This window comes from Phragmites australis, chromosome 17 (assembly GCF_958298935.1).
Source record: "Phragmites australis chromosome 17, lpPhrAust1.1, whole genome shotgun sequence".
Taxonomy (NCBI): Eukaryota; Viridiplantae; Streptophyta; class Magnoliopsida; order Poales; family Poaceae; genus Phragmites; species Phragmites australis.
This window is the reverse complement of record NC_084937.1, coordinates 24,983,364-25,008,144: the sequence shown is the minus strand read 5'-3', so window position 1 is coordinate 25,008,144 and position 24,781 is coordinate 24,983,364. Positions and strand designations below refer to the sequence as shown.

At 43.3% G+C, this 24,781-nt stretch overlaps 3 protein-coding genes across 3 annotated transcripts; all 3 read right to left on the bottom strand.

Moving 5' to 3' along the window:
* Positions 1-7,254: 7,254 nt before the first annotated feature.
* LOC133897969 (uncharacterized) lies at positions 7,255-9,056 on the bottom strand. Its single transcript, XM_062338809.1, has 2 exons — positions 8,619-9,056; positions 7,255-7,786 (listed from the first exon to the last, which is right to left on the bottom strand). The coding sequence occupies exon 1, from the start codon at positions 8,896-8,898 to the stop codon at positions 8,644-8,646; it is 255 nt and encodes an 84-aa protein (XP_062194793.1). The 5' UTR covers positions 8,899-9,056; the 3' UTR covers positions 7,255-7,786; positions 8,619-8,643.
* A 6,800-nt stretch (positions 9,057-15,856) lies between these two features.
* Positions 15,857-16,222, bottom strand: LOC133897009 (uncharacterized). Its single transcript, XM_062337612.1, has one exon. It carries the CDS (start codon positions 16,220-16,222, stop codon positions 15,857-15,859), a length of 366 nt encoding a protein of 121 aa, XP_062193596.1.
* A 633-nt stretch (positions 16,223-16,855) lies between these two features.
* LOC133897909 (probable galacturonosyltransferase 4) lies at positions 16,856-20,755 on the bottom strand. The gene is made up of 7 exons (XM_062338737.1): positions 20,389-20,755; positions 20,193-20,276; positions 19,529-19,950; positions 18,909-19,207; positions 18,430-18,787; positions 17,714-18,289; positions 16,856-17,418 (listed from the first exon to the last, which is right to left on the bottom strand). The coding sequence occupies exons 1-7, from the start codon at positions 20,519-20,521 to the stop codon at positions 17,143-17,145; spliced, it is 2,148 nt and encodes a 715-aa protein (XP_062194721.1). The 5' UTR covers positions 20,522-20,755; the 3' UTR covers positions 16,856-17,142.
* Positions 20,756-24,781: the final 4,026 nt, after the last annotated feature.

Sequence of the window (24,781 nt, the reverse complement as noted above, 5' to 3'; positions counted from 1 at the left end):
CTTAACCAACCAAATTGACAGCATTGTCAATTACTCATCACATATAAATCAAGCCGTATTTTAACTTGATTTCTCAACAATTAAACATATATAATCTTTGTGGTCATTGTATTATAGTTTTTAAGCACTTGTAGTCTTTGTTTATATTAAAAATCATAATTTTATATAAATAATTAACACTCTTTTTTTAAACATCTAATATTGTTTATACCATAATAGTAGGTCATTACGGTTGTAGTTCTGTGAGGCTAAATCCCCTCGCATTTTACAATGTTCACACGGGGGCAGCGCAGGTTAAAATGCCACAAATATTAGAAATGATGCAACAATCCAATTTTTTTTAAGCTTCTAGGTACGATTTTGACGATTTTACGTCATTTTCAATATGAGTGCAGTTGTCTGGGCGTTTTCGTCGCACCAGGCACGCACAAAAGCTGTTTTTGGCTGGACCTTTTTTAGAATTCAGTTCCCAACAGGCATGTATGGAGAAACCTCGAGCGCCGTCGTCGATTGCCGCCAGATCGGGCAGCCCCGCTCGCCGCCGACCACCCAAACGAGCTCCTCTAACGGCTAACGCCCTTCTACAAGTTCCCTCAAGCAGCAGCTCGCCAGGTCCTGTTGTCGCGCGCTGCCGCGCCGCCATTGCCTTCTGACCAAGTATGGAGAAAGCTCCTGCCCACTAGCTGCTCGTGATCACAGCACCCGGGATGCACATCGGTTTACTCACTTCATGGCATGCCGTGGCGGCGGCAAAGCATGGTGGCGCGCGCATGGCAGTCCGTGGAGCCGGTGCCATCGCGGCCACCTTCTCCGTATGCGCACGTGGCAGGCTGCGGGGCGGGTGCCATCTCCTCCTGTCTTGTCTGTACGCGCACATGTTTTCCAGAGAAAGGAGCTCTATTTACAGGGGCGGACTCCGACCAAAATTACAGCAGAGCTGCACATACTACACTAATATAAGTTTAAATATGTCTTATAAATTCAAATATGTCTTATGTATAATATTGATAAGTTCCGTTATTCAAGGTAGTTTCATACGTAAAGATAAAAGATAAAGTGTAAAATACATCAAAGAAGAAAGAATAAAAGACGAATAGTCAATATGTTCATACCAAATCAATAGATAACACGTGCGTACGTGACGATAGCCTATTAATTTTCATGATAAGTTATCTGTAAAAAAAGATAAATTAGTTATAAATAAGAACTTTCATGTATGGAGTTCTTTCAAATTAGAAGAGAAATAGAGAAGCATATCACTAAATTATTTTTTGGCAATAACGTATGATATTTTTTCATGTCTTCGAACTCTTATATGATTTTTTTCATTGCTAATTATTCTAAATATCTCCTTCTCGGTATAGCGTATCATCAAGTCATTAAGCCATTCATTCCCTATTTTATTGTATAAATCTATCTTTATAAAAGTCATAGCTAAAAAGGCTCTCTCAACTGATGTCGTTGCCACTGAAAGTATCAATATTAGCTCAATGAGCCGATAAACCAATGGGAAAGATCTATTCTTTCCGGCATCAACCATTTTTTCAGCAACCTTTGGAAGATCTCTACATCCAAGAAATTCTTCACTTCTCCTAATGTTGAGAATGCAGCTTTGAAGTTGATTCCTTAACAACAAACAATCAGCTACTGTGAAATCTTCAGCATAAATCTTAGCAAGTCTCACAAGCTTATCCACATCAAACTAGAGAATGAGTTCATTGGAAGAGAAACCATGTATACTAATAACCCCGAACTAACTTCATTAAAGCGATGATTCATCCCTAACAAAATGGCATCGATGGCAGCAATGAAAATCTCAACATGGTAGAAATGCATATTTGTTACTTTTTGCCTTCTATGTGAATACGGCCCTCTTCTTCCTTGTCCATTTTTGTTATTTTAATCTTATTTTTGTCACAGAAGGACTTCACTCTTCTGAATAATGGCTCCCATCCATTGTCCCTCATATCCTGCAAACGAACCTTCACATCTATAATTAAACTCATTACTTGAACGATGTCTTGATCCTTCCTTTGCAAAGCATGTAGCAAATTATCTGTAATGCTTAACAAGTCTATCATCAAAAGCATGATAAATACAAAATCAAAGGTTGGTATATTACTAATTAAACCAAATGCCTCACCATTACACATTGGTTTAACGAAATCTTGCTTTACAATCTCAAGCACCTCCAAGATAGCTTCCCACATTTGGAAAATACGAAGCGATGTTTTAAGATGTGAACTCCATCTATTATCTCCAAGTATAGCTAGGCTACTTTCCTGGTTCAGTCCTCTTCAGGTGCTAATCTCACCATTCTCCACCTTTTCTAACAACACATCATGATGCTTTGCAAGTAAGACATTATTTTTCATACACGATGCACCCACAGAGTTCACTATTAAAGGAACACGGTTAAAGAAATCTGTAATGACCTAACTAGAAGTTGCAATGGTAACAACCGCTAACTGTAATTGATGGGTGAAACAATGCACATAGAAAGCATAAGAATTTTCATCCCGAATCAATTTCTGCATGCAATTAAATTCACCTCTCATATTTGAAGCTCCGTCATAACCCTGCCCTCAAAATCTAGAGATGGTTAACTTATGTCTGAAAAGCATACTGACCAAAGCTTCTTTCAATGCAGCAGTTGTACATCTATTGATATGTTGAAGTCCAAGAAACCTCTCCATAACCTTTCCTTGATCATTCACAAACCTACAGAACCTAATTTATTCTATGTTAGTATACTTATTGGTACATAAAATTTGAAATTATACAAAAACAATAAAAATACAAAATAAAGTATGGACTACTAACATCAAAATCACAGCAATTTGCTCATTTATTGATACATCTAGAGACTCATCAATAAGCATAGAGAAGTTCCTATCTCCAATCTCATCCATAATTACTATTGTGACTCGTCGTGTACAAGCTTTTATAAGATCCTTCTGAATATGATGAGATACCATTTGACACCGTGTAGAACCTTTATCATATGCATTCTTAACCTTCTTCTTATTTTTGTACCAGTAAATCATCTATCTAAATTTACCCTTATATTGAGAGAAGTATCAGACTCATCATGTCCACAGAAAGCATCACCTTACTAAATGAGATATCTTGCAACATCTAAAGAAGAAGTCAAACGAATCTTGTAACGAATTTCATCTTTCTTACTGGTATTAAAAAAAAATTGAGTCACACTTGTTCTTTGGTTCATAAAGTCATTACACTTCAGCCTTGCATTGTTATGAGTTTTGCGATTATCGTGTCTCTCAAAAGTACACAAAGCCTTCTTCTAGTTGACATAACCAGACTTCACAAAGACATCACTCCAAATTTTTCAGCTTTCCCAGCTCAAAAAAAAAAGATAACAATACTAGCAAAAGGTTATATCCTTTGAGACACTATACTCTAGCCAATCATGTTTCTCAAACCAGATTTTTTGAAAGGATCTCCATTCACCACTTTGCCATCTATGAGGAAATGTATGATTAACCAGTTGAGTTGGACCACTCAAAGCATATGCCCTCTTTACTTGATCTCTAATTTCAAATGCATAGTGATCAATTGGTTTGTGATTCATTAGATCACCAATTATATCCGAGAAACGAAACTCCACTTTAGACTTCTTTGTTGGACTTGTGCCCTCATCAGTATTACTAGTGTTGGCATTGCTTGAACTTGAATAATATGTGAGCAATGTTCTTTTGGACATGTTGTAAATCTACAGATGTATCACAAATATACCATAAATCACATGCTAAAATACGCATTATAGTTATAGAGTAAATAGTAATAGGAAAATTGGGATTTGAGACTTATGCACTGGTACTGCAATATTGCATTAAGCATTATGTACCTAACAGAACTGTGCAGTGAGCAGCCGAGCATGCCCTCGTGGCCTCGTCCAGCTACGTCACTCCCACGTATCACGTCGCCACGCTGTGCCCATGCCCCGTCGCACTCATGTCTCGCCGCCACACAGTCGCATGACCAACCTCGACGCTGCATGGCCGCAGGACCAGCCAGTTAGGGATTCTGATGTTGGATGGCTAGATGGGTTGTGATGAAATGGGGTATTGCATATTGGGCTGTCCCTTGTTGGCCTCGGTGGAGATGACCCAGTTTGAAGTTGCAGTCCAACTCGTTGGTCAGCCCATTCTCTGATTGTCTTCAACCTCCAGCAGGATCTCCATTCTTCAACCCCTTTACTCTCTTCCATGGCCCTACAAATGAAGGGGAGGGGCTCAAGGGGGCTCCATAGCGTGGTGGCCGGTAGGGGAGGGGGGGACTCGAGCCCCTTACTACCCTATTGAATCCGCCACTATTTATTAACCATTATAGTCATAACCATTATAGTCGTAACAAGATGATATAATCGCATAAGAGATGCTCACGGTATTTACATGATCAAGATGTACACGACTCGAAAGACAAAAAATGAACAATCAAAAAAAATAAATCATCATCTGATAGGAGAAACTCAAAACATGTGGCATATGAAGGTTGACTCATGATCTGAAGCATAGAACCCATGTATGTCTGACGAAGAGTGCTCTATACGCGCACATGGTAGGACGCGGAGTAGGTGTCATTGCAATTGCCTCCTTCAAACATGTATATTTCAGGCCACGCCGGAGCAGTGACATGTAGATCAGCACCAGTGGCGGCGTAGTTTCTTGCAGCTTCTCCATCTCCATCGTCGTCTTCTCATGCAACAGTCAGATCGGGTCGTTAGGATGAGAGAGAGAGAGAGAGAGAGAGAGAGAGAGAGAGAGAGAGTCTTTTCTCACACATGCTCTCATGTACCTGGTATGTCAGATAAGCACTGAATATGCCCCAACCTACTACAAGCATTAGTCACGTGTGTTAGGCTACTCTTAACTCTAGTGACTTAGTCAGCATGATTTCTGATGACCACGTGTTGTGCTGTGTTAGGGGTGCATGTGTGCTTCTTGCCCACTGAAGTATTTCTGTTTCAATATTCGTGGCATTTTTCACCTTAGATGCACCTGTGTTCACAACTCACACTCTTAGGCTGTGTTTGTTTGCTGCTTCTGAAACTGCTTCTGCTACTGGCAGAAGCCAGAAGCCAGAAGCCAGAACAAACGAGGTTCTGGAGAAGTGGCTTCTGGAGAAGCCAGAAGCCTGTTTCTGAGGAAAATGAACTAAAGCTGAGAAGCTCGCTGAGATGTGCTTCTCTGAGAAGCTATGTGCTGAGAAGCCAAAAATTTATTGTAGAAGCCAACAACCTATTTACAAAAGCAGTTTTTCAGAAAAGCCAAAAGCACAGCTTTTCAGAAAAGCTCAAAAGCAAAAGCTCAAACAAACACGGGCTTAATTTACTTACCGTACTCATGCAAATTTTATGTTCAGTGGTCAATTTATTCCACCAGGGACCAGTAGGCAAAAATAGCTCGTGTAGCATGCGGAATATTGTTCAACTCCCAAGTCTCAACTAACCTTGCAATTTTTCCACTTGAAAAGGATATTCACTCAACTCGGTTGTGGGCTCCACAGCTACAAAAGCAATAAACAAAGATGACCTTGCTAAGACTTTTTAAACCTTTTTATCTAATATTGTAATATTAACATGTCTCGAACTAGTATAACAAGAAGTAACTTTTATGTTCGCGCCATTCGTAGTGGCACGGAAATGGCCATTGTCACCTCACATTGGCATGCCTTAAGAGGTCGATCCAGCTGGGTCCAACGTGGCATCAGCATTGTCGCGCCAAAGGAAATGGAGTGGCATCCTATCATGCCAAGAAGGTTGGCATGACAAGGTTGTGACTCTGGCAGCCTATCTCCTTTCTTTCCTTTCTCTTCCCCAATCGAGTGTTATCCCCAATCAAGCGTTAGCCCAAGCTGGTCTACTATTTTGTTCTCCACCTAAATCCTCAAGTGTATTTTGCAGTTTTGATCCCAATTTGAAGCACATTTTGGTGGGATTCAACAAGGAAGGTATCACATTTATTCCCTCCATTTTTGGGGTCAATTTTATTTTTTAGCATGTAGATAGATTAGGGTTTAGTATAGAGATGATGAAATATTTTAATATGATTGGTTAGGACTAGGGACGAGGGTTAGGGCTACAACGATAGTGTGTATGTAGTTGTTCTCATAAGTAGCATTTGCAATATAATTGGTTAAGACTAGGGACTAGGGTTAGTGCTACATACACACAATGCACATGTGGGTGCGTTCAATGATCAAAGCGTGTGTCCGCGCTACGTGAGGTTATACCACTAATCTTATTTAGACATGTGCTAGGATGCACCCACGTGGATGTGTATGTGGTGTACGTGCATAAGTACGTGTGTTCATCTGACTTGTACTCTAAAAAAATAAGATCTATATGAGCTTGTGGGAATGTAGTCATTATTTTTTTGCATTGTGTGAAGTGATGTATGATTATATTTGTAGCATTGAAATGGCATTAAGCATCTCGAAAGTGCCCGCTGGAAAGCCGCCCTTATGTTGGTGTGGTAATGCACGATACAACGTCCGATGAATGGGATACTTTGTGGATGAGGTATTGGATGTGTGCAAACAACATATGCTATCAATTGATGAAACAAAAGCTATGTATGGTATGAAAACTGCAAACTCATTGTGTGTTGCTTCTTTTTTTTATTTTTAGTAAATATTGTCTTGTTCTCTTTTTATTTTTTTGCAGTCTCCTCCACTGCTATGTAATTTTGAGGAGTGGATCGATAAGGAGATGTCCACTTCAACCAAGAAGTACATTGAGATGAACAAGAAGTGGCAGGAAGAGGACCTTAATATTATTGCTCGCCGCAAGGCCGATCGTGAGAGGGAGGAGGAAATCGAGCATCGGCATGAGGAGCGGCGCAAGAAGAAGGTGGCTAAGCATAAGACAGAGAGATAGATGAAGTGTGAGAGGGCATGTCGTGTTGCGGAAGCACACTTGGAGGCAATTAGGGAAGGGAAGTGGTCCTGTTGCACGCAGTATAGGGTTTTGTTGAACCCCTATGAATAATTTGTGCTCAAGCGTGCTGCCAAACTTGTGAACTCGTGATATGTGGTTTGACAATTAAATCAATTTCCTTTGTCGAACTTGAGCATTCCTAGGTTATGAGCTTGTGTTGATCTTTGTATTCTCGTATGAATTGTTAAATTTTAATGTATCTAGTCGAATGGATGTTGACGGACATGTATTTTATTTTATTTATATCGAGTATTATTTGGTTGAACTAATTTGATGTACATACGTGTGAGAAAGAGAGCATAAGACTTGATAATAGTAGGAAGCAGGCCTAGGACAATTCATTGTAACACAATTACATGGCGCTTACGCCTAGTTTTGCGAGCTAGGTGAATCACGTCCACCGCTACGGTACGTGGTGGAGTCGCCATTTGTGAAATTGAAAAATAATACAAGGAATTAAAGCACGAAGCTAGGCAACCATGTAGTACAACAATGATTTTTAGTTGAATTGGCTTAGATTGATCTGTGGGGGTAACCTGCCTCCCAATAAGTGGCATCGTCATCCTGTGCTGCTACTGGTGGTGGTGAAGGAGGAGGAACCATCTCGTGGCATAGATAGTTGCACCATAGATCCGAATATATGGTTTCATTGGAAAGGTGTATGACTATCTTGTCCTCCTCGGGAGGAGCGGGAATTGTGTCAACTGCCCACTCGAGGTCCCATATCCAATGTTGTATGTGATGCTTGTATTGTTGATTGTGGGTAAAAATCGGAGGATCCACCCATCTCATGTAGCGGTAGTTCTCGTAGTCGTTGGAGTCCTATCCAAAGTAAGTTATTGTCAGTCATATAGATGATAATATGAACATGTAGTAATTGTAGTACTCACCCTCCCACGTGGACATCTGAAAAATTAACACCCTTCATCGATGGTCCCATCGTACATCTGTACAACGCAATCGTCGCCATGGGGGTACTTGGGCCACGGCTCATTGGTAAATTGGGCCCAAAACACAACCGATAATTTCATATCTATATTGCATAATGCCCAACTATACAACAACCCTATACAACCCGACGAATTTGTATAGTTGGGGTTAAATGGGTCAGCGGCGGCGAAGAATGACAGGTTTGAATGTGGAAAAGGCCGGCGACGAAGAAGAACAAGGTTCAGACTCGGGTCACAGCCTTGTTACGACGGCCCGGGTGGCAACGCCGAGGCAGCTGGATTGGCCTGTGCCAACGTGGCCAGGCTTGTCGCATCGGTTACCTCTTGCAATCAGTTATAGACGAGTTAATACTAAAATATTGGATTTAAAAAGGTTGGGAAAAAATCCCCTTGCGACCGAAACAGAGGCTTTCGTTTCCCTTTTTAGAGAAGCTTTGCCATGCATGATTCAAGAACATATGATGAGTAATTTTGCAGCTGGAAGCACCGGAACGGAACATCAAGAAATTTACAGATAATCAAGGCTAAAAGCTAAGAACTTCATTGATGTAACCGGAGCAGGATCTAAATACGTACACACTCCCTCTTATTGTCTTCACAAAGGGGAGCTCATCGTCTCAAAGCAAAACCACATGAGAAGGCCACACCACAAGCCCACAGCATCACAGTATGTACAAGTTCACGCTCACACAGAGAAGAGTTACCGGAGGCAACGTACGCACGAAGGGGCTAGTCCAGGCAGGTGCCGCACAGCCCGTACCCGCCGCTGCACCCTGGCCCCGTGCCGTCGCAGAGCCCCGCCGCGCCGACGAACACCCGGCTGCCACGGCTGCCCTGGCGCCTCCTCCTCCTCCTCCCGTCCCCGTCGTCGTCCACCCAGGTGAAGATGATCCACGACACCACGCACAGCCACACGATGACTGCGCAGTAGAGCGCCTCCCCGCCGAGCCCGCCCTCCGCCGTGCTCAGGAACTCCGCACCCATCTTAGCTTGGAGAAAGCACAAGGGACCACGAATGTGAAGCGTGGGCGCCGACTTTATACTAGCGGATGGGATGGGTTGGGCGGGGCAGGCGTGACGCGAGGTGCGTCAGGCCATCCGCATCCGCGCGCGCCGCGGTCGCGTGCGCACGGCGGAAAAACTGGTTTGCCGTCACGGGCGGAAACTCGCGGCGCTCTTGCTTAGCGCGGAGGAGTTGGTTCGGTCGGGTGGGTGGTTCCCTCGCCACCTGCGTGCGTGGCCGTGGAAGCGGTCCATTTCGGACGACGCCTTTCCTCGCATATCCTACTGGGCTTCAATGCCTCATCGAGTGCCCAATTGTGCTACCACCACTATCCCATTCTTTCATTTCGGCAGTGAAGAGATTTACGGATGCATGTGCAATGCCCTGATTTTAATTCTGTGGTATCAGGAGTGCAAGTTAGTAAAGCTAAATGTTGAGGATAAATATCTGACAATGATTTTAAGGTATGCTGGACAATGGGTATGTGATCAGCGTTCAGTGTATGCCTATGAAATGTGTGTGTTTGTTGTCGACCATGTCGTCTCAGTCGGAGTGAACTGGCTGGGGAAGGAAAACGGCGTGCGTAGCACTATTAAATGAGGTTTGACTGGTACCTGTCCCATGACCAGTAAGGACTGGTTCCTTACTGATCACGAGGAACCCTGCGAAGGCCCTGGTCGTAATCGCACTGGCATCGACTGATCGCGCGGTGGTTATGGGTCAAAGAACGAAAGTGGATACTACCCAAAACTGACCGTTGCGGGCCATCTCGGTGAAGACTCTATATTCTTTACATCGATACTAAAGATACCATTGACCATATTTAGTTCAATCAGTTGTATTAGTTTTTTTAAAAAATATTTAATTTATAAAAAATAGTGTTATTAGTTGAATTGAAGAGTGTTGATGGGTAATTTTAAGCTGACCCATTTGCACCCTACGTGGTATGTATAAAAGTGTGGGCCGGTGGGGGTGTAAAGAGTTGGCCGGGTCAAGTCGTGACGATTTGGCTCGTGAAATTAAATACACGATGTGGATCGAGATGGCTGATTAACGTAGGTAGCAAGTGGTTGAGCGCCTGAGCTAAGCAAACCTGATTGCTTAGCGGCCTGATATTTCGTTTCGGAAAAAAGGCCAGCTCTTTGACGTTGCAGTAGTGCCGGTTTCGGATGAAATGATGGCGACTGGGTGCTGCAGGTTGCTTAGGAACTAAGAAACGATCGAAGAAGAGTCGGGGATGCTGATCAAGCAGCATCTGTAGAGACTTGTGGCACAGGGTGCTGTTGTAATATATGGGGCCTTTTGTCTGACGAAGCAGCGACTCTCGAGAGGAGGTTTGTCACGGGGTGTGAGAGCTGGCAAAATGTTCGTCTGCATCAGGCCAACTTTCTCAGGATCGTACCTACCTTGACTAACGCAGCTTTCACTCGTCAGAAGCAGTGGATCGATCTGGCGGAAAGCCGGCAAATGGAGCGTGATGTCCGAGGTCAAGTCAAGCCTGACAAGGAGAGCAAGCTTCCATTCCAAAGGGAAAAAAGAGAGCAGTACTCCGCACAAGCATCACGTACTACACACTTGTCTGCAGACAAAAACTATCGTAGGTGAAGTTTCACGTACCGATTAAACTGCTTCTCCATATGCACGGCTTCTCTTGCGTTCAGAGACCGATCTTCCACACTCAAATTACGGATTCTTTTTATAATTAGTCAAGGTAGACCGCAGCCAACTGACGAACTTATCTTGAGAGATTTGTGTTGGGAGGCGCAACCTGTTTTGATCACCGTTTCAGAAGATTGATCTGTTCCAGTTTCAGGCTTCCAGCTCGATAAACTGGGTGCTGGTGTGAACCGACGACAATGTTGGGAATCTGATGGTGCTGTTGGATATCGATCGAATTGACTAGAGCTGTTTAGAGCTGCCTGCCAACGCTTGCAGGGCCATGCATCTGCGTTGGTCATCATTGACCACTTGACCCATCACCGTTAACTCGTTATAAACAGGGGTAGTACTACTAGACAAGCAGTCAGTGATAGTAGTGGTATAGTTTGTCTTTGCGATTCGGGTCTGTTAGAATCTAACCAACACTTCCTGACATTAAAATGACCCAGGCAATAGACGAGATCACGAGACTACCTTAAGGTAACTAACCACAAAACCATTATGGGTGTGATTGGATCTTTGGCAAGAATTCTCCTTGCCTCGTTAGGTTAGGCTGGGTGTTTCGAACTGCCCAAATAAACTTGCTTTCGAGGGCCGGGAAATCCTCGCTCCCGAGGGAGAGCTGGAACCCGAAAATCTATTAAGGAAAATGGACGTATAATTTATTAAAATTGTTTATTTATGTTGATATTTATGTTAAAAAGGTAGGTAAAAATTTATAAAGTGTATGAAAGAATGACCGTACGTGCGAAGAAGGGCATTCGGCTCACCTTCATCGGCGAAACGCACTCGCATGGAAGAACACAACACAACCGAAGTCCTTCCGAACGAGGAACGTCGTCGCTGCAACAACTCGCCGCTTTCTGGCTCTTGTCGCCACCCTTGTCCACCGCATTGCCGTGCTCTTCCCCTCGCATTCCGTCGAAAGGCATCGCTGATCCACCAGGACTCTTCTTCCTCTCCAAAATTCAGAGGCATTATATGTATATATATACTGTATATATTAGTCTAAAAAAACTAAAAAAATAGATCTGTGTAATTTATATTTAATAATAAGATTATATTTTTAATCCCGTCTCGAGCCACCAAAATATAAGGCCGGACCTGCGAGCGAGGCTGATGAAATAGATCCGCTGTCCTGCGGCACCAGAGGCAAGGCGACTGCTTCATCTTGTGTTGCAAGGTCTGGATGCAATCCCATCTTCATTCCTTTTTTTTTAGGAAAAATACCACATATTTCTAGCTAACCCAATCTATGATCTAACATATCCGTTATTCACGTTTGCCCAACTATCTTTCTTTTATTTCTCAAGGAGTTCTGTAGCATCTGCATGCCGACGGTTTTGGGCTTTGATTCTCGTTCTGGACGCTTCATATCCTAGTTGTTTTTCAGCTACAATCATCTCGTGCGTGCTGTGCGGATTACTTGAGCTAGACAATTACCGCGTGATGTGTGTTCTTTTTGTGGGCAATGGCACGAGTTTTGCCTTAATTAATTAGGGAAAGAGGGGCAAAATGTCCAAGTTACGACCCAAAAATGCCACGTGATGTGTGTTTGATTATCATGCAAGTATCCAGAATTTGATTACCACGACTGCATTGCTTTTTTTTAAGAAAAGGGAAGCTTTATAAATTCTTATAGTCACATTAAGATGATATAACACACAAGAGTGCACTCATATCTTCTGCATAAGAATGCACATAGCCAAACAAAAGGAACAAAAGAAAACAAAAACAAAACTAAAACAAAAGAGACATATCTTCAATGGATAGATTGTGATGGTGGAGCTTCAATGCGAAGATTAGAGCGTCACCCATACCGGGTAAAGAGCTGCATGACTGCTCGCTCCAAGTGTGTACATCTAGATATAATAAACTGACGATGTTTATGTCGTTGTATCACCGACCATATACGGAGCAAATGAGTACAAGTAAAAATAGGATGCAACGGAGAAGCATATTTTCTTTTGTTAAAAACAATATTGTTCCTGTATAACTATAGCGACCAACAAAAGGAGACCGTCGCCACCAGAATATTAGCTGTCAAATTTTTACTAAGATCATGTAGTCAAGTTCCAAACATATTTGGTGTATTTCGTGGTTCATAAAGATTTGTTGTCATCTAGACTATAAACCATATAGAACGAGTGAAGTGCACTTCTGATTGACTTTCCATTTTCTTTTAGTTAGGTTATCTTTTGTTAGTAGTACACATTTGTGTATGTATCAAAAGAAGATCTTAATCTTTAATAAGATTCTTAGTTTCCACATCTGTTTGTATTGGATAGGTTGATAGCTATGAATGAGGGCTTTATAGATTGAGTTGCAAGAGAATCTTCCCAATTGATTTAAGTTCTATCAAAACTCATCTTATTCTTCGGTCATGTTAATGTTTGTAAGGCAAGAAAAGAATCATTCCATAAAATTTGTTTTGGACCAATCAGGTTCCTTCTGAAAGTGATTTTTTATGGGAAAACCTGTAAAACGGTAGCTATCGTGTCTTGTTTGTTTCGAACTATATTATATAGCTCTGGGTATTGGTCTTTTAACAGCGAATTGCCCAACCAAATGCCTTCCTATAATATTTTTTTTTACCCATCTTAATATGAAAGGAGCCATACCGGAACAAGGTATGCTTTATTTTTATTAAACTGGATCAAAAGTGTGAATCACCTGGTTTTACTTCCACTTGAATAAGTGTTTTAGATCCCTGATATTTATTTCGAATGAGGTCTTGACATATCCCCTCTTCAATAACAAGTTTGTACAACCAATTAGCTAAGTGGTACTTTTTTTTAACTATCACTTTACCAGTAAAACCTGGATCGAAAATAGTCAAATATTTTTAGAATACTCTCTTGGAATTAAGAAAAGACTGATCAACACTGAGTTATGAAGGACGAGTCTGCCCCCCTCCCCCCGATGTTAAGTATTTGCCCTTCCAGCTACTTAGTCTTTTTCAAAATGTTCTTCTATTATTTTTCAATCTATATTTCTTAACTTATGATAATGTATTGGGATCCCTAGATAGCACAGGGGTAGCTCACCCTTAGTGCATCAAAGATATCCATATAATGCTCAGCATGATCCTTTGCCTCGCCAAAGAAGAACAATTCGTTTTTGTTCAAGTTTATTGTTAGGTTAGATAGTTGTTCAAAGGTGCGTAGCAAAAGCTTTAAGCTTTTTGCTTTTTCGAGGTCATCGTTCACAAATAGGATTGTGTCATCAGTATATTGAAGGATTAATAGCTCATTATCTATCAGGTGAGGCACAATACCTACAATTTGCTCAGCACTTTTAGCTCTCTCGATTAAGACTGCTAATATGTCTGCAAAAATATTAAACAGAATAGGAGAGAGTGGGTCTCCTTGTCGTAAATCTTTTTTTGTTTGGAAATACCGATCGATTTCTTTATTGACCTTAACTGCTACACTTCCCCAGTAATAAAAGTTTCTACCCCATGAGCACCATTTGAGTGAGAAACCTTTCATACGCAGGATCTGTAGCAAAAATAGTCACTTTACTTTGTCATAAGCCTTCTCACAAAATCTGTTTTTAAGAAGAATCACATTCATCTTTTTTGTATGAAGTTTATGCATAGTATCGTGCAGAATGACCACTCCTTCTTAGGATGTTACGGTCCTGTATGAATGTAGTGTGATGGTTGAATTATTTTGTCGGTGACACTATTTACACAGTTAGTGGCCACCTTTATGAAGATTTTGAAGCTTAACTTCAGTAGACATATGTGTCTATATTGCTAAATTCTGCAAGCATCTTTAATTTTGGTATGAGAATAATTTCCCTAGATTTTAGGCTATGTAGTGGTAAATTCCTAGAGTGAAATTCATGGAATATTACCATCAGATCATCTTTGATGACATCGCAGAATGTCTGGCAAATTTTGACGACGTTGCTAATTTGCTGAAAAGGAAGAGGCAAGCTTCGCAAACCAACCAAACGAGTTGCAGTTGCAAGCCGGGCGTAGCTGGATTGAGCAAGCTATCCCAGCTAAACTATATATAGCTCAACCTAGCAAAACTACTAAACACATCCTATATCCTTGCGCAAATGCAAGGCATCACAGGAATGTGTGCCTATGTACCCTAACAACCACCTCCACCACCACCGCATCCGCCTCCGTCATGGCCGTCACCATGCCCGCCGCTGCACCCATAAACCGCGCCCACACCAGCACCAATGTATGCTGCTGCATACGTGCCCGTCGTGCCAACCAACAACCGCCGTCCCGGATCTCGCACTCGCAGTGTCGCGACTCGCCGTCGGTCTCACCTTCAAGGGCGCCGGCACGGGCTTCTTCGTGGGAGCTCGGGCGGTCGTCCTCGCTGGAGTTCCAGTAGCTGAAGCGAAAAACTTTTTCAAAAAAAACACGGAATACTTTTTTAAAAAATCAATAAAAATATTTTCAAAAAGATTCACGTAAAACTTTTTTAAAAAATCAACGAAAGCTTTTAACAAAAATTTCACTTAAACTTATCAAACAAAATTGACGACAAAATACTGCCAAAAAATGAGAAGGGGGAGCAGAAAGAGAGAGAAAAGTGATAGAGAAAACCTTGCACATAAATTTGCAAAAACTTCTCAGAAATAAAATTGCCTAAAAGAGTTTTGCTAAGAAGAATGGAAGAGAGAGATACAGAGAGCAGAAAGGGAGAGCAATTGAACCTACAACTATCTTTTTTTTTTTACAGTACAATCTTATCTACACTGTCTTCATTAAAGACGTATAGCTAGGTGCAGGACGGAGGATAGAACCCCGCTGGCTCAGCTCCCACCTTGGAGCTTTGCCACCAGGCTGGCTAAGAATGATATGGAACGTGTATGTTGTGGCTAGTGATCAAAGCTTTTGAGTCTTTTTCGCGACTGTGACAACACACTGCAAAAAGAAAATGGTAGAGCTTCTGCCCTTGATTCGAAAAAAGAGAGATCGAACGACTGTTGGGACATAAAGATGAACTTAGCGATTAGAGGATATGAAAAAAATAATCACAGCGCCTTCTCAAATAACCCAAAGAAACTTAAACATTGTTCTCTCTCTTTTTTTACGAACGCCAAACTTTATCCTCAACATTATTCTCCATTTCTCCCTGTAACACCCGATCGTGCAACCTTATAACTTACGTGAACTCCAAATATTTCTCTTTATCAACTAAAAAAAAATCTTTATTGTACTGTCGAAGTGGAGTTGCTAATAATCAAGCTCTAGCTGCAGCTGCAAGCCGGCGCCATGCATGGTTGTCCGTGTGGGAGATCTCGACCTCAGAAGGCGAGGCCGCAGACGCGCTTGACGAGGGGTGGGTACAGCGGGTTGAAGGGGAAGCTGGAGAAGGCATGGACGACGCACTTGTCGCCGATCCTCTCCAGCACCGAGCAGCACACCTCGCTGACGCGCACCTCGAGCGCGGCCAGGGACTCGAGGATGTCGTCCACGCAGCTCTCCGACGCCAGGATGGACTTCCAGCAGGCCACCACCGTCGGCGGCACGATCGGTCCCTTGTGGTCGTCGTCGTCGTACCGAGGCCTCTGCTGGAGCCGGCGGTGCGGTGCCGCCGTTGTTGCCGTCAGGGCGCCAACGACGGCGAGGAGAAGGCACAGTGAAAGGAGAGCGTGGTTAGCGTTAGCCATTGTCGTTTCGAGCTCGGCGTTGTGTGCTGCGTAGATTGTGTTTTCTTGGTGTTGTGTTGGGCTGTACTGCTGTGCCCTTGGAAAGGCTGGTGTTTGAGTATTTGTAGTTTGGGAGGGAGAAAAGGGTTATTAACGGCAATTCAGAAACGGGCACCGGTGTTAATATGCTGTTGTTAATATTGTCCGAACCATGTGCAAGTTTTGCTTATTCACATCACTTATTTTTCTGTTACTGCAGAATGAACAATGCATCATTTATCTACGCGTTTACAGATCAATTTAAGAAGGAACAAATAAATTCATGAAAGAAACTGGTTTAGTACTGTTGTTAGTTTTCTCCTTCTCTGCTCTATTGGGTCATTGATGCAGTGTGACACTAGTACAAGACATAAAAAAGTTGCATCAAGAGTCTAACTAGCATGTTGTCCTTACATGTGATCTATGACTTGGATAGGGGTCATGGACCTCTGCTTCGTTCTTGCATCAAGTCTCTCGAGTACGGTAATAATCACACCAACATGACAGGTTGAACACAGCATCGCAAAATCATGACGACAGCTATATGCCATAGCACATGGACATCTTGCATAGGCAGATATCATGCATAGAATGCAGCAAATTGAAGTAGTGGAAAAGGGGAGCAAACTTTCTTATTTGTAAGAGATTTTTTTTTTTACATAGCGTTCCATTCATATAATCAATAACTAACTAGTATATTAGCATAAGTACAAAAATGTAATACATCTTCGAGGCTCCTAACTGTTTTTATGATCTAAGTCTACCACTAACTTGCAGGTGCCTTAACATGAGGAAAGAGATCAGTTAAAAAGAATAAGAGCTCTAGACAACTTAAAATACCTAGAGCACAAAGAATTGATCTAACAAATAAAAAGAATAATTAATCATAGACCACTAGCCGTTCAGGGATTCATATTGCACTCCCGTAGAAATGTTTGATCGAAATTGACGTATGTTGACCAGTACTTGCGGTATTTGGGCAATCCAATATCAAGCCAGGGTTTCAGATTTCCATTGTAGTGGATCACAGACGCACGCCTGATATCCTTTTCGTTGACATTTGGGTTGTAGCCAAGTCCTAACTGATGCCACGAACGATCAAGAGGGAACGTACGGTTCCAAAATGTTACAAGACCAGCAGGGAGGGTACCTAGCTTCCATAATAGCCTGTTTTCATTCTGCAGAAATGAGACAAGTAATGAGTGAAATATACAACAAGACAATAAGGCATAAAACACTGAAGAATGGCAAAATCCTACAGGAGTGTGCTTGCGTATCAAAATATAGCAGCAAGCCTACTAAGACATAGTCTGCTCAATTCTTTGAAGTGTCTGATAGCAAATTCAATAATGGTACATTAGTTGGTTATTTATAATTTCAGCTCAAGCACTTCACTGCATGTTTTAGAATAGCACAGGAATCAAAAACATAGTTTCTTCATGACATGTTCTTCCTAAGTTCATAAATACTCACCAGCTTCTGCCAGGTGTGGTAGACCTCAGTGATGTTTTGCTTTCTCCACTCAGACAAATCAAACATGTTCATGCCATATGCCCAGCCGCATGCATGTGGATCAAAGTTTTTGTCAATAAGAGGATTTGAGAAGTTGAGGTACTTATCAAACCTATGGAATGTCTCTCTACAGGTCTCAACAGCACCATTAACCTTGCCTTTGAGATCTATCAACCAAAGTGCACTTAGGTCCCGCTGCACTACAGTATCATCATCTAGAAATAGCACCTTGTTAAGCTTTGGAAAGATCTCAGGGAGATAGAATCTCAGATGATTGAGAATTGACAGATACTTGGGGTTCCGAAACTTGGGATTTTCGTCAGGTCTAGCCTGCACACTCCTGAAGTAGTAATCAATCATAAACCGGGATTCTAGCTGCTTCAGAACTGGGCTGTAGCTCGAATTTAACCATGTAAAGTCTTCAATATTCTGAACCTGAATAGCAGCTTCACCCAAGGGATTAGACAAGAACCACATTTTCATTGCAGCATAGTTAAGCCTATCCGTCACAATGTGGAAGATATGGTTTTCTGGTTTCTGCATTAAATAATGTGTTGAAAGATTAGTGAAGATAAAATTAAATCCACTTAAAATACTCAGCGCAAAAAAATGTTGATCCATGGTAATTAATCAGCCTATTTGGCAGCTGAATATCAGTGAGAAGCCAAGTGGTATACCTTAGCATGAACAAGAGTGGAGTTAACAACCACTGCAGCAGCCAATACATTATCTGAAAACAAAGCATAGTGATAGAGTTTGGGGTCTTCCAACTTATCCATATATGGAAAATTCTTATTCTTCGAGTTGGTGGAATAATACTCATTTGTAAGCCGCAGCGTAAGACAATGGAGACCCTTGGGTAGAGATTTTGCTGCTATTTGAGCTAGATAGTTGGTTTGTCTTTTGTGAGATTGGAGTTGCTGCTCAGTTGAGTGAAGGGCTGTACGGAACCTGTTCACAGCACCTGAGCAACTATCATGAATTTTCCTGACCTTCACCAGTGTCTGCTCCATTTCTCTAATTTTGTTGTGGACACTGTCGAGACAATAGAAAATCAGGTCAAAGATGTTCAGTTCTAATAAAAAGTACAGCAACACAATTATACACCATCACTAGGCATGCCAGTTAAAACTCGGTACAGTGAAAGAGAAAGTACTTCTGAGGTAGCTGCCGATCACTGGTCGCATCACCTAGTGCTCGTTGTATATCCATCATCCGTGCACGGAGCTCCCTTGCGAAGCCATGATTGCCTCTAGAAGCAACAAATCCAAGATATGTCTTTGCTCTTCTCAACTGGTCCTTGATAATGCGGATTGTAGCATCCGGCAACGTTGCGGACTGAGCGGCACTACTATTTGTTGCATGAAGAGCAGCATTACTATTAGTTGCCCTTGTTTGATACTCTCTGGGGGTAGCATCTCTAACTTGTCCAGGTAATCCACGAGCAGTGCTTTCCTGGGTAATTAGACCTTTAACCGTTAGATCATGGCATAACCCAGAAAGACGGTGATTGGATGCACAAATAAACACCATGATTGTGAGTGACTACATAAGCTACAGGCCAAACAAGAAGTAATATGATATTCATAGGCATAGCAAAACATAAGTACAGTTTTCATGATAAAAATGGCAATCCACAAATAACACGATATCTAAAATGCCCTTAACTAAGGTTTATGGGGTCTAAATATCCAAAAGAACGGGAAGAAACATAATGCAAACAGTGTTTCCAAGGAAATCTCAATCAATAAATTAATCTTCTACGATAAAATTTACCTCATTAGAAGATGAATTAAGATTCCCAGTAGTGTGCATTCCAGAAATGTTGTTCCGTCCTGCTTCATCTGACCCATTCTTGTGCTCTACATCAATTGCATGTGGTAACTCTGTACCGCCACCTTTTCCGTTCTGCAATTCAGCCTCCTCAATATCCCCTAGTTTATCAGATACATATTCCCTTCTCTCCCTTCCAACAACCTCTTTGATCATGCCATCATGTTCCAACTGAGCGTTATCATTCCCCACAACAACCGGGTTGTCTTCCTCGTCTACATTCCGTGACTCATACTCCTCCCTCACTACACTAGCATCAGACTTTCCAGACGCACGGCTCCTACTCGCTGCCTCAACCACTTGCCAGTGATCAGTTGCCGACAGCACCCGGTTTTTGTGCTCCCCTAGCCTCTCAATTGTCAAATCTACAAAAGAAATTTACCCAAACTTCTTTAAAAAAATCCTGATGCGGTGACCTTTGCCATCAACTGGTGGTTTGAGTACTAGCAATGTGAACAAAACATTTTAGAACACCGGTGTGAAAAAAGATCATCTATCTACAGAAATAGCCAAAATGCAAATCTTACCCCAGAAGATAGGCTCAATGAAGCAGAAAAAGGGAGGAAAAACTCACCCTTTTTTTTTTTGCCAGAATGAAAAAACTCACCTTTGGTCAGAGACACCTCAGACGCAGCCATCTGCGGCCACACAAGATTGGACGCGTCCTCCCCATCGAACGCGCCGCTCACCACTGCAAAAAAAGAACCACCACAATCACACCCATCAATCACGGATCTTCCCGGCATTGCCGAAACCACACGCCACAGGCGCCGCGGAGCGAGCCGAGGGAAGGGAACGCGCACCGGTGGAGTCCGGGAGCTGGGAGACCGAGACGGGGGAGCCGCCGTAGAGCACGAGGGGCGCGAGGACCGACGCGAGGAGCAGCAGCAGCACCGCCCCGCGGCAACGCCGCCGGCCCCGCGCCGCCGCCAACATGGCCCTCGCCACCACTGCCGGCGAACCAGCCGCCGGAGTGTCGTGACAGCACGCGCCGCCGCCGCCGCGTGGTGGGGGGGGGGGGGGAGCTGGGGAAGGAGAGCCTGGAGAGGGCGGTCGCTTTCCGGTAGGGGCAGGTACTTCTTTTTGATAGGGCTGGCACCGCGGCGGGGTTTGGTTTGGCCGTTTGGGCGTCGGCTTGCGCGGACGCCGAATTTTTGGGGCTGGGTAACGTGAGATCGGCGTGACATGCCCAATGCCATGCGTGACCCGTCCGCTTGTTGGGCGTCGCTTTTTTTTCTTTAAGTACCAGTGTGAGTACACACCTAATTAGACACGCACACTACTCACGTCCATCTAAGTAAGATTAAAAATATAATCTTCATATATTTTGATAACTAAACATACATATGCATATAATTATTATTCTTCTCGAGATTTAATTTTAGAAAAATAGGAGTATTATTACCGAGTCTATAACTCGAATCTGGATAATAGATAAGTTTTATCCTAGTTATTTTAACCAGTGGCATTGCTTTTGCTATGCTTTTGACATAGTGGAATGCCCTAAATTTGCGAAGATTTTTGCTGGCTTGTTAGGTGGGGAAGGCGCAAATTTGGAGAAAAGCGAAAGAAAATGTAGAGAGATTGTGAAAAAAATTGACGTGTGGTTGGGTGGGCTTGTTCTGGTTGGCCCTCACGCGCAAGCACACGAACACGGCATGAGGAGCCACGGCCAAAGGCTATCGTGATTAGTAGCATAATTTTGTGTTGAATAATTTAACAACCATGTTCAACGTTACTACATATTACTATAGGGTTTATATTTTAGCGACATGGATTCTGTGACTGGTAAAAAATTGCACCAGAATACTCAAGAGAAATTGTAAAACTCGTAGAAGTAGAATTCCTGAAAGAAATAATCTAATATATAAAAGAAGCATATCTATCCTACCAAAATCTAAACTAATAATCTAATATATAAAAGCATCATTTTTTTCTTTTCTATGTCCACCAGTTTTGTATACACCAATTAATTCCCACAACTAATTCCCACCCTCTGATCAATCTAATGGGATGTCTGATGTTACTTACTGCCTCCTCCTTTAAAAAACACGGTTTAAATCAATCTCCCTTGTAATTCTTTCCCCACACTACTCCTTCCAAAAATACAGATCATATCAATCTCCCCACAATTCTTTCTCATTCTCCTCCTTTAAAAAATATGGTTCCAATCAATCTAGCAGATCTACTGTGATTAATAGAATAATTTGTGAACCTTCAATTTTAGTGAATCCTTAAGCAACCGTGTCCAATGTTACTAATATATTAGAGTTTATATTTGAGCGACGTAAATTCCATGCGCACGATGACTAGTTCTTTGAAGGGCTCTGCGTCTCGAAGTCCAAGCACTCATGATTTCTTTGCATTGAATCCCTCCATTTTTTCTATAAAATTCATCTGATGTATCATAGAAAAAGTACATTTTGTGGGTTCTTCGTTCTACGAACTGGTTGTAAACGGCTATTGCCATAGAGTATCACTAACCAAATTGTATATCCCGCCACGCAAATTTCTTTCCTTTTTTCTATGACGATCGGCAGGTAAGATTTAACTGTTAAAAAACACAAATGACTCAACTGAATAAACAGAAACTAGCTAAGTACTCTACACTGTAACAAAAACATAAATATCAGATACGATAGCTTTAAGCACAAACTTAATATATAGAGATATGGATACGTCATTTAATCATTGCAGAACAAATACGTTGGGAGCGATGTTATAGTTTGATATCAGATAGAATCTGAAAAATGAGGAGAAAACTATCTACTAATTTTCCTTATATTATTTATTTATTTTTATTAATAAAACAAGTCAGATATACATATACAGTAATAAGGTGTGAATGCTGGAGAACAATGTGGATAATAAAAATATGTAAATTATTTGAATTTTATATGTTTTTATTATATAAGAGGAGAGTAAAGAGAAGGGCTAGGTGATGCGAAAAATACCTAGTGATTCATATAATAAAAAATATTGAAAATGAAGACATTGCAAAAAAAAAAAGGGGTCCACCGCGCCGTCGGCGGCCGCGGCGAGCCACGCGTCGACACCCTCGAGGAGCGCGCGCTTGCTGGGCGCCGGTGAGACCCGGCGGTCCCCGGGCACGCCGATGGCCGCGGCGCCGCCGTCCACGAGGGAGCGGAAGAACACGTCCCGCAGCTCGCACCCCGCGCCGCCCGCCACGCCGAGCCCGCCGCGGCACTTCTGCCACAGGAACTGGAACACCCCCGACGGCCGCCGCGACGCCTCCTCGAACGGGAAGTCCGGCGCGTCGTCCTCCTCATTCTCCCTCGTGCGCTTCGGCTTGCGCTCCTCCCGCCGATCCATGCACGCACTGGCACTGCACCGCGTCGGACCTATAACTGTTAGTAATATTTTTAGTAATAAACATACATACAAATATCAAATACTGCACATACTATTTACGCACGGGTAAATAAGTAATGTGATAAAATTGCCGTCTCTAGTTGCAATCTGTCATGAGCTCACAATGGGGCTTGTACGGTTGCAGCTGCTGCGCAGCACTTTAGACTGTGTCGTCACGCCTGATCATTTCGAACGAAGGCTCCTTAGGAACGGATGAATTTCGCTGGATTTTAGGATGAATTGTTGACAGCCTAAGACTAAGCAACCAGAGCACGCAACTTCCTGCTTGTGGCTAATCTTGAGCGTCTCCGAAAGGCTCGATAAGCGCGCAGTATGTTCTAGTCTTTACCGAACTTGTCGAGTCTTACCTACACTTGCAATGTGTTCATCTCCAATTTTTTCCCTTATTTTTTCTTGAGAGCGAGGATGTATATGAGTTTCTTACTCTGTCCAAACGAAGACGACGATGAGCGGAGAAGAAAGCAGCGCGGCCGCTGGGCGCCGAAAAAAAAAGAAAGAAGCAAACGAGTGGTGCGTGCATTCCGCGTGTCCAGTGCCCGTGTGTCAGCCACCGTTTCAAGGCTGATTTGGGACGGCCATCGTCTCACAACGAATCATCCTCGTGCTCTAGCATTCGGGAGAAAATCAGAGGACACCAAAAATGGCAAGCGCGGTTGCGCGAAACCAGAGGGCGGGCACTGCGACACCTATCAGTTCGCGTGTAGCTGTGGGCGCGTTGCATTACATCCTACAGGTTGCGCAAGCTAATGGCCGCTTTCAGGAAACTGGCCGGGCCATATTTTTTTGAGGAAACGGATCCGCACCACAAAAACATCATATCTCTGTAAATGCCTGCCATTGCCGTCATCAGAGTCGACGCAGAAGCCAACGAGCTCACCGAAGACCAATAAGAAGCACAAACCGATGAGATGTCATCAGAAATGACGCCTCACGAAAAATTTAACTCTATACTAAACAAATCACCTAAGTACCAACATTTATACTACTAACTACCTATCTAGGGACGCTTGCCGTCGATCCTCCCATTCCCCCACACTCTCTGGCAGCGGAAAGCTATCGGAAGAGGGGAAACAGTCAGATCGACGCCAAAATTAAAGAAATCACCAAGCAATCGCATGTTACTCCTAAGGAACGACGGAGAGTCCAGGCGAGCCACTCCCCTCTCTTACCTGAGCCGGGCCATGTTGGAGCTAATGAATTGTGCACGAAATACGAGTGACTATAGGGCCAAGATCCAATTCAGCAGGCAGTAGGCTGTTTGTCACATGCCATGCCATGCCATGCATCCCACCAGGTAAAGCCCACTCCACTTCACTTCACGGTATCCATGCCGAACCAGGCTTGCGCAGTCGCACCTGCACACCTGGTAGTTCTAGTTGGGTTCGCGACCGAAACGGAGCCCGCGTGCCGTGCCGTGCCGGTAGCTGCCCCCGTTTCCGCCAAGGAGTCGTCGCACCGAAGCCGGGCACGGCCGCCGAACCGTCGCCCCCACGGGACCGAAATGGTCAGTCGTCACACCCAACGGGCCACCACCACCCAAAACCCAACGAATCCGACGGGAAGAGCGCACCCGACTCGATCCCCCCACTCCGTCCGGCTCGGCGCCCAGCCCCACCCTTTATAACCCGCGGGTCCGGTCGGGCACGGACGCCCAGACCTCGTCGGTTCCCAGAAAACCAAAAGCGCCTCGCCTTTCCGCGTCTTTTCCCGTGCGGCCGCGGCGGCGAGAGGAGAGGACACCGGAGCCGAGATGTGCTGCTGCCCGAGCAAGGCGTGCTGCATCTGCACGCTCATCGCGCTGCT

Excerpts from the sequence above, each read along its gene's own strand:
- LOC133897969 (XM_062338809.1), bottom strand. The coding sequence starts at position 8,898 with ATGGGTGCGGAGTTCCTGAGCACGGCGGAGGGCGGGCTCGGCGGGGAG.
- LOC133897009 (XM_062337612.1), bottom strand. The coding sequence starts at position 16,222 with ATGGCTAACGCTAACCACGCTCTCCTTTCACTGTGCCTTCTCCTCGCC.
- LOC133897909 (XM_062338737.1), bottom strand. The coding sequence starts at position 20,521 with ATGTTGGCGGCGGCGCGGGGCCGGCGGCGTTGCCGCGGGGCGGTGCTG. Across the intron at positions 18,788-18,908 it reads GATCGGCAGCTACCTCAGAA|TGTCCACAACAAAATTAGAG; the intron begins GTACTTTCTCTT and ends TTGTCTCGACAG. Across the intron at positions 17,419-17,713 it reads ACCACACCTGGCAGAAGCTG|AATGAAAACAGGCTATTATG; the intron begins GTGAGTATTTAT and ends TCATTTCTGCAG.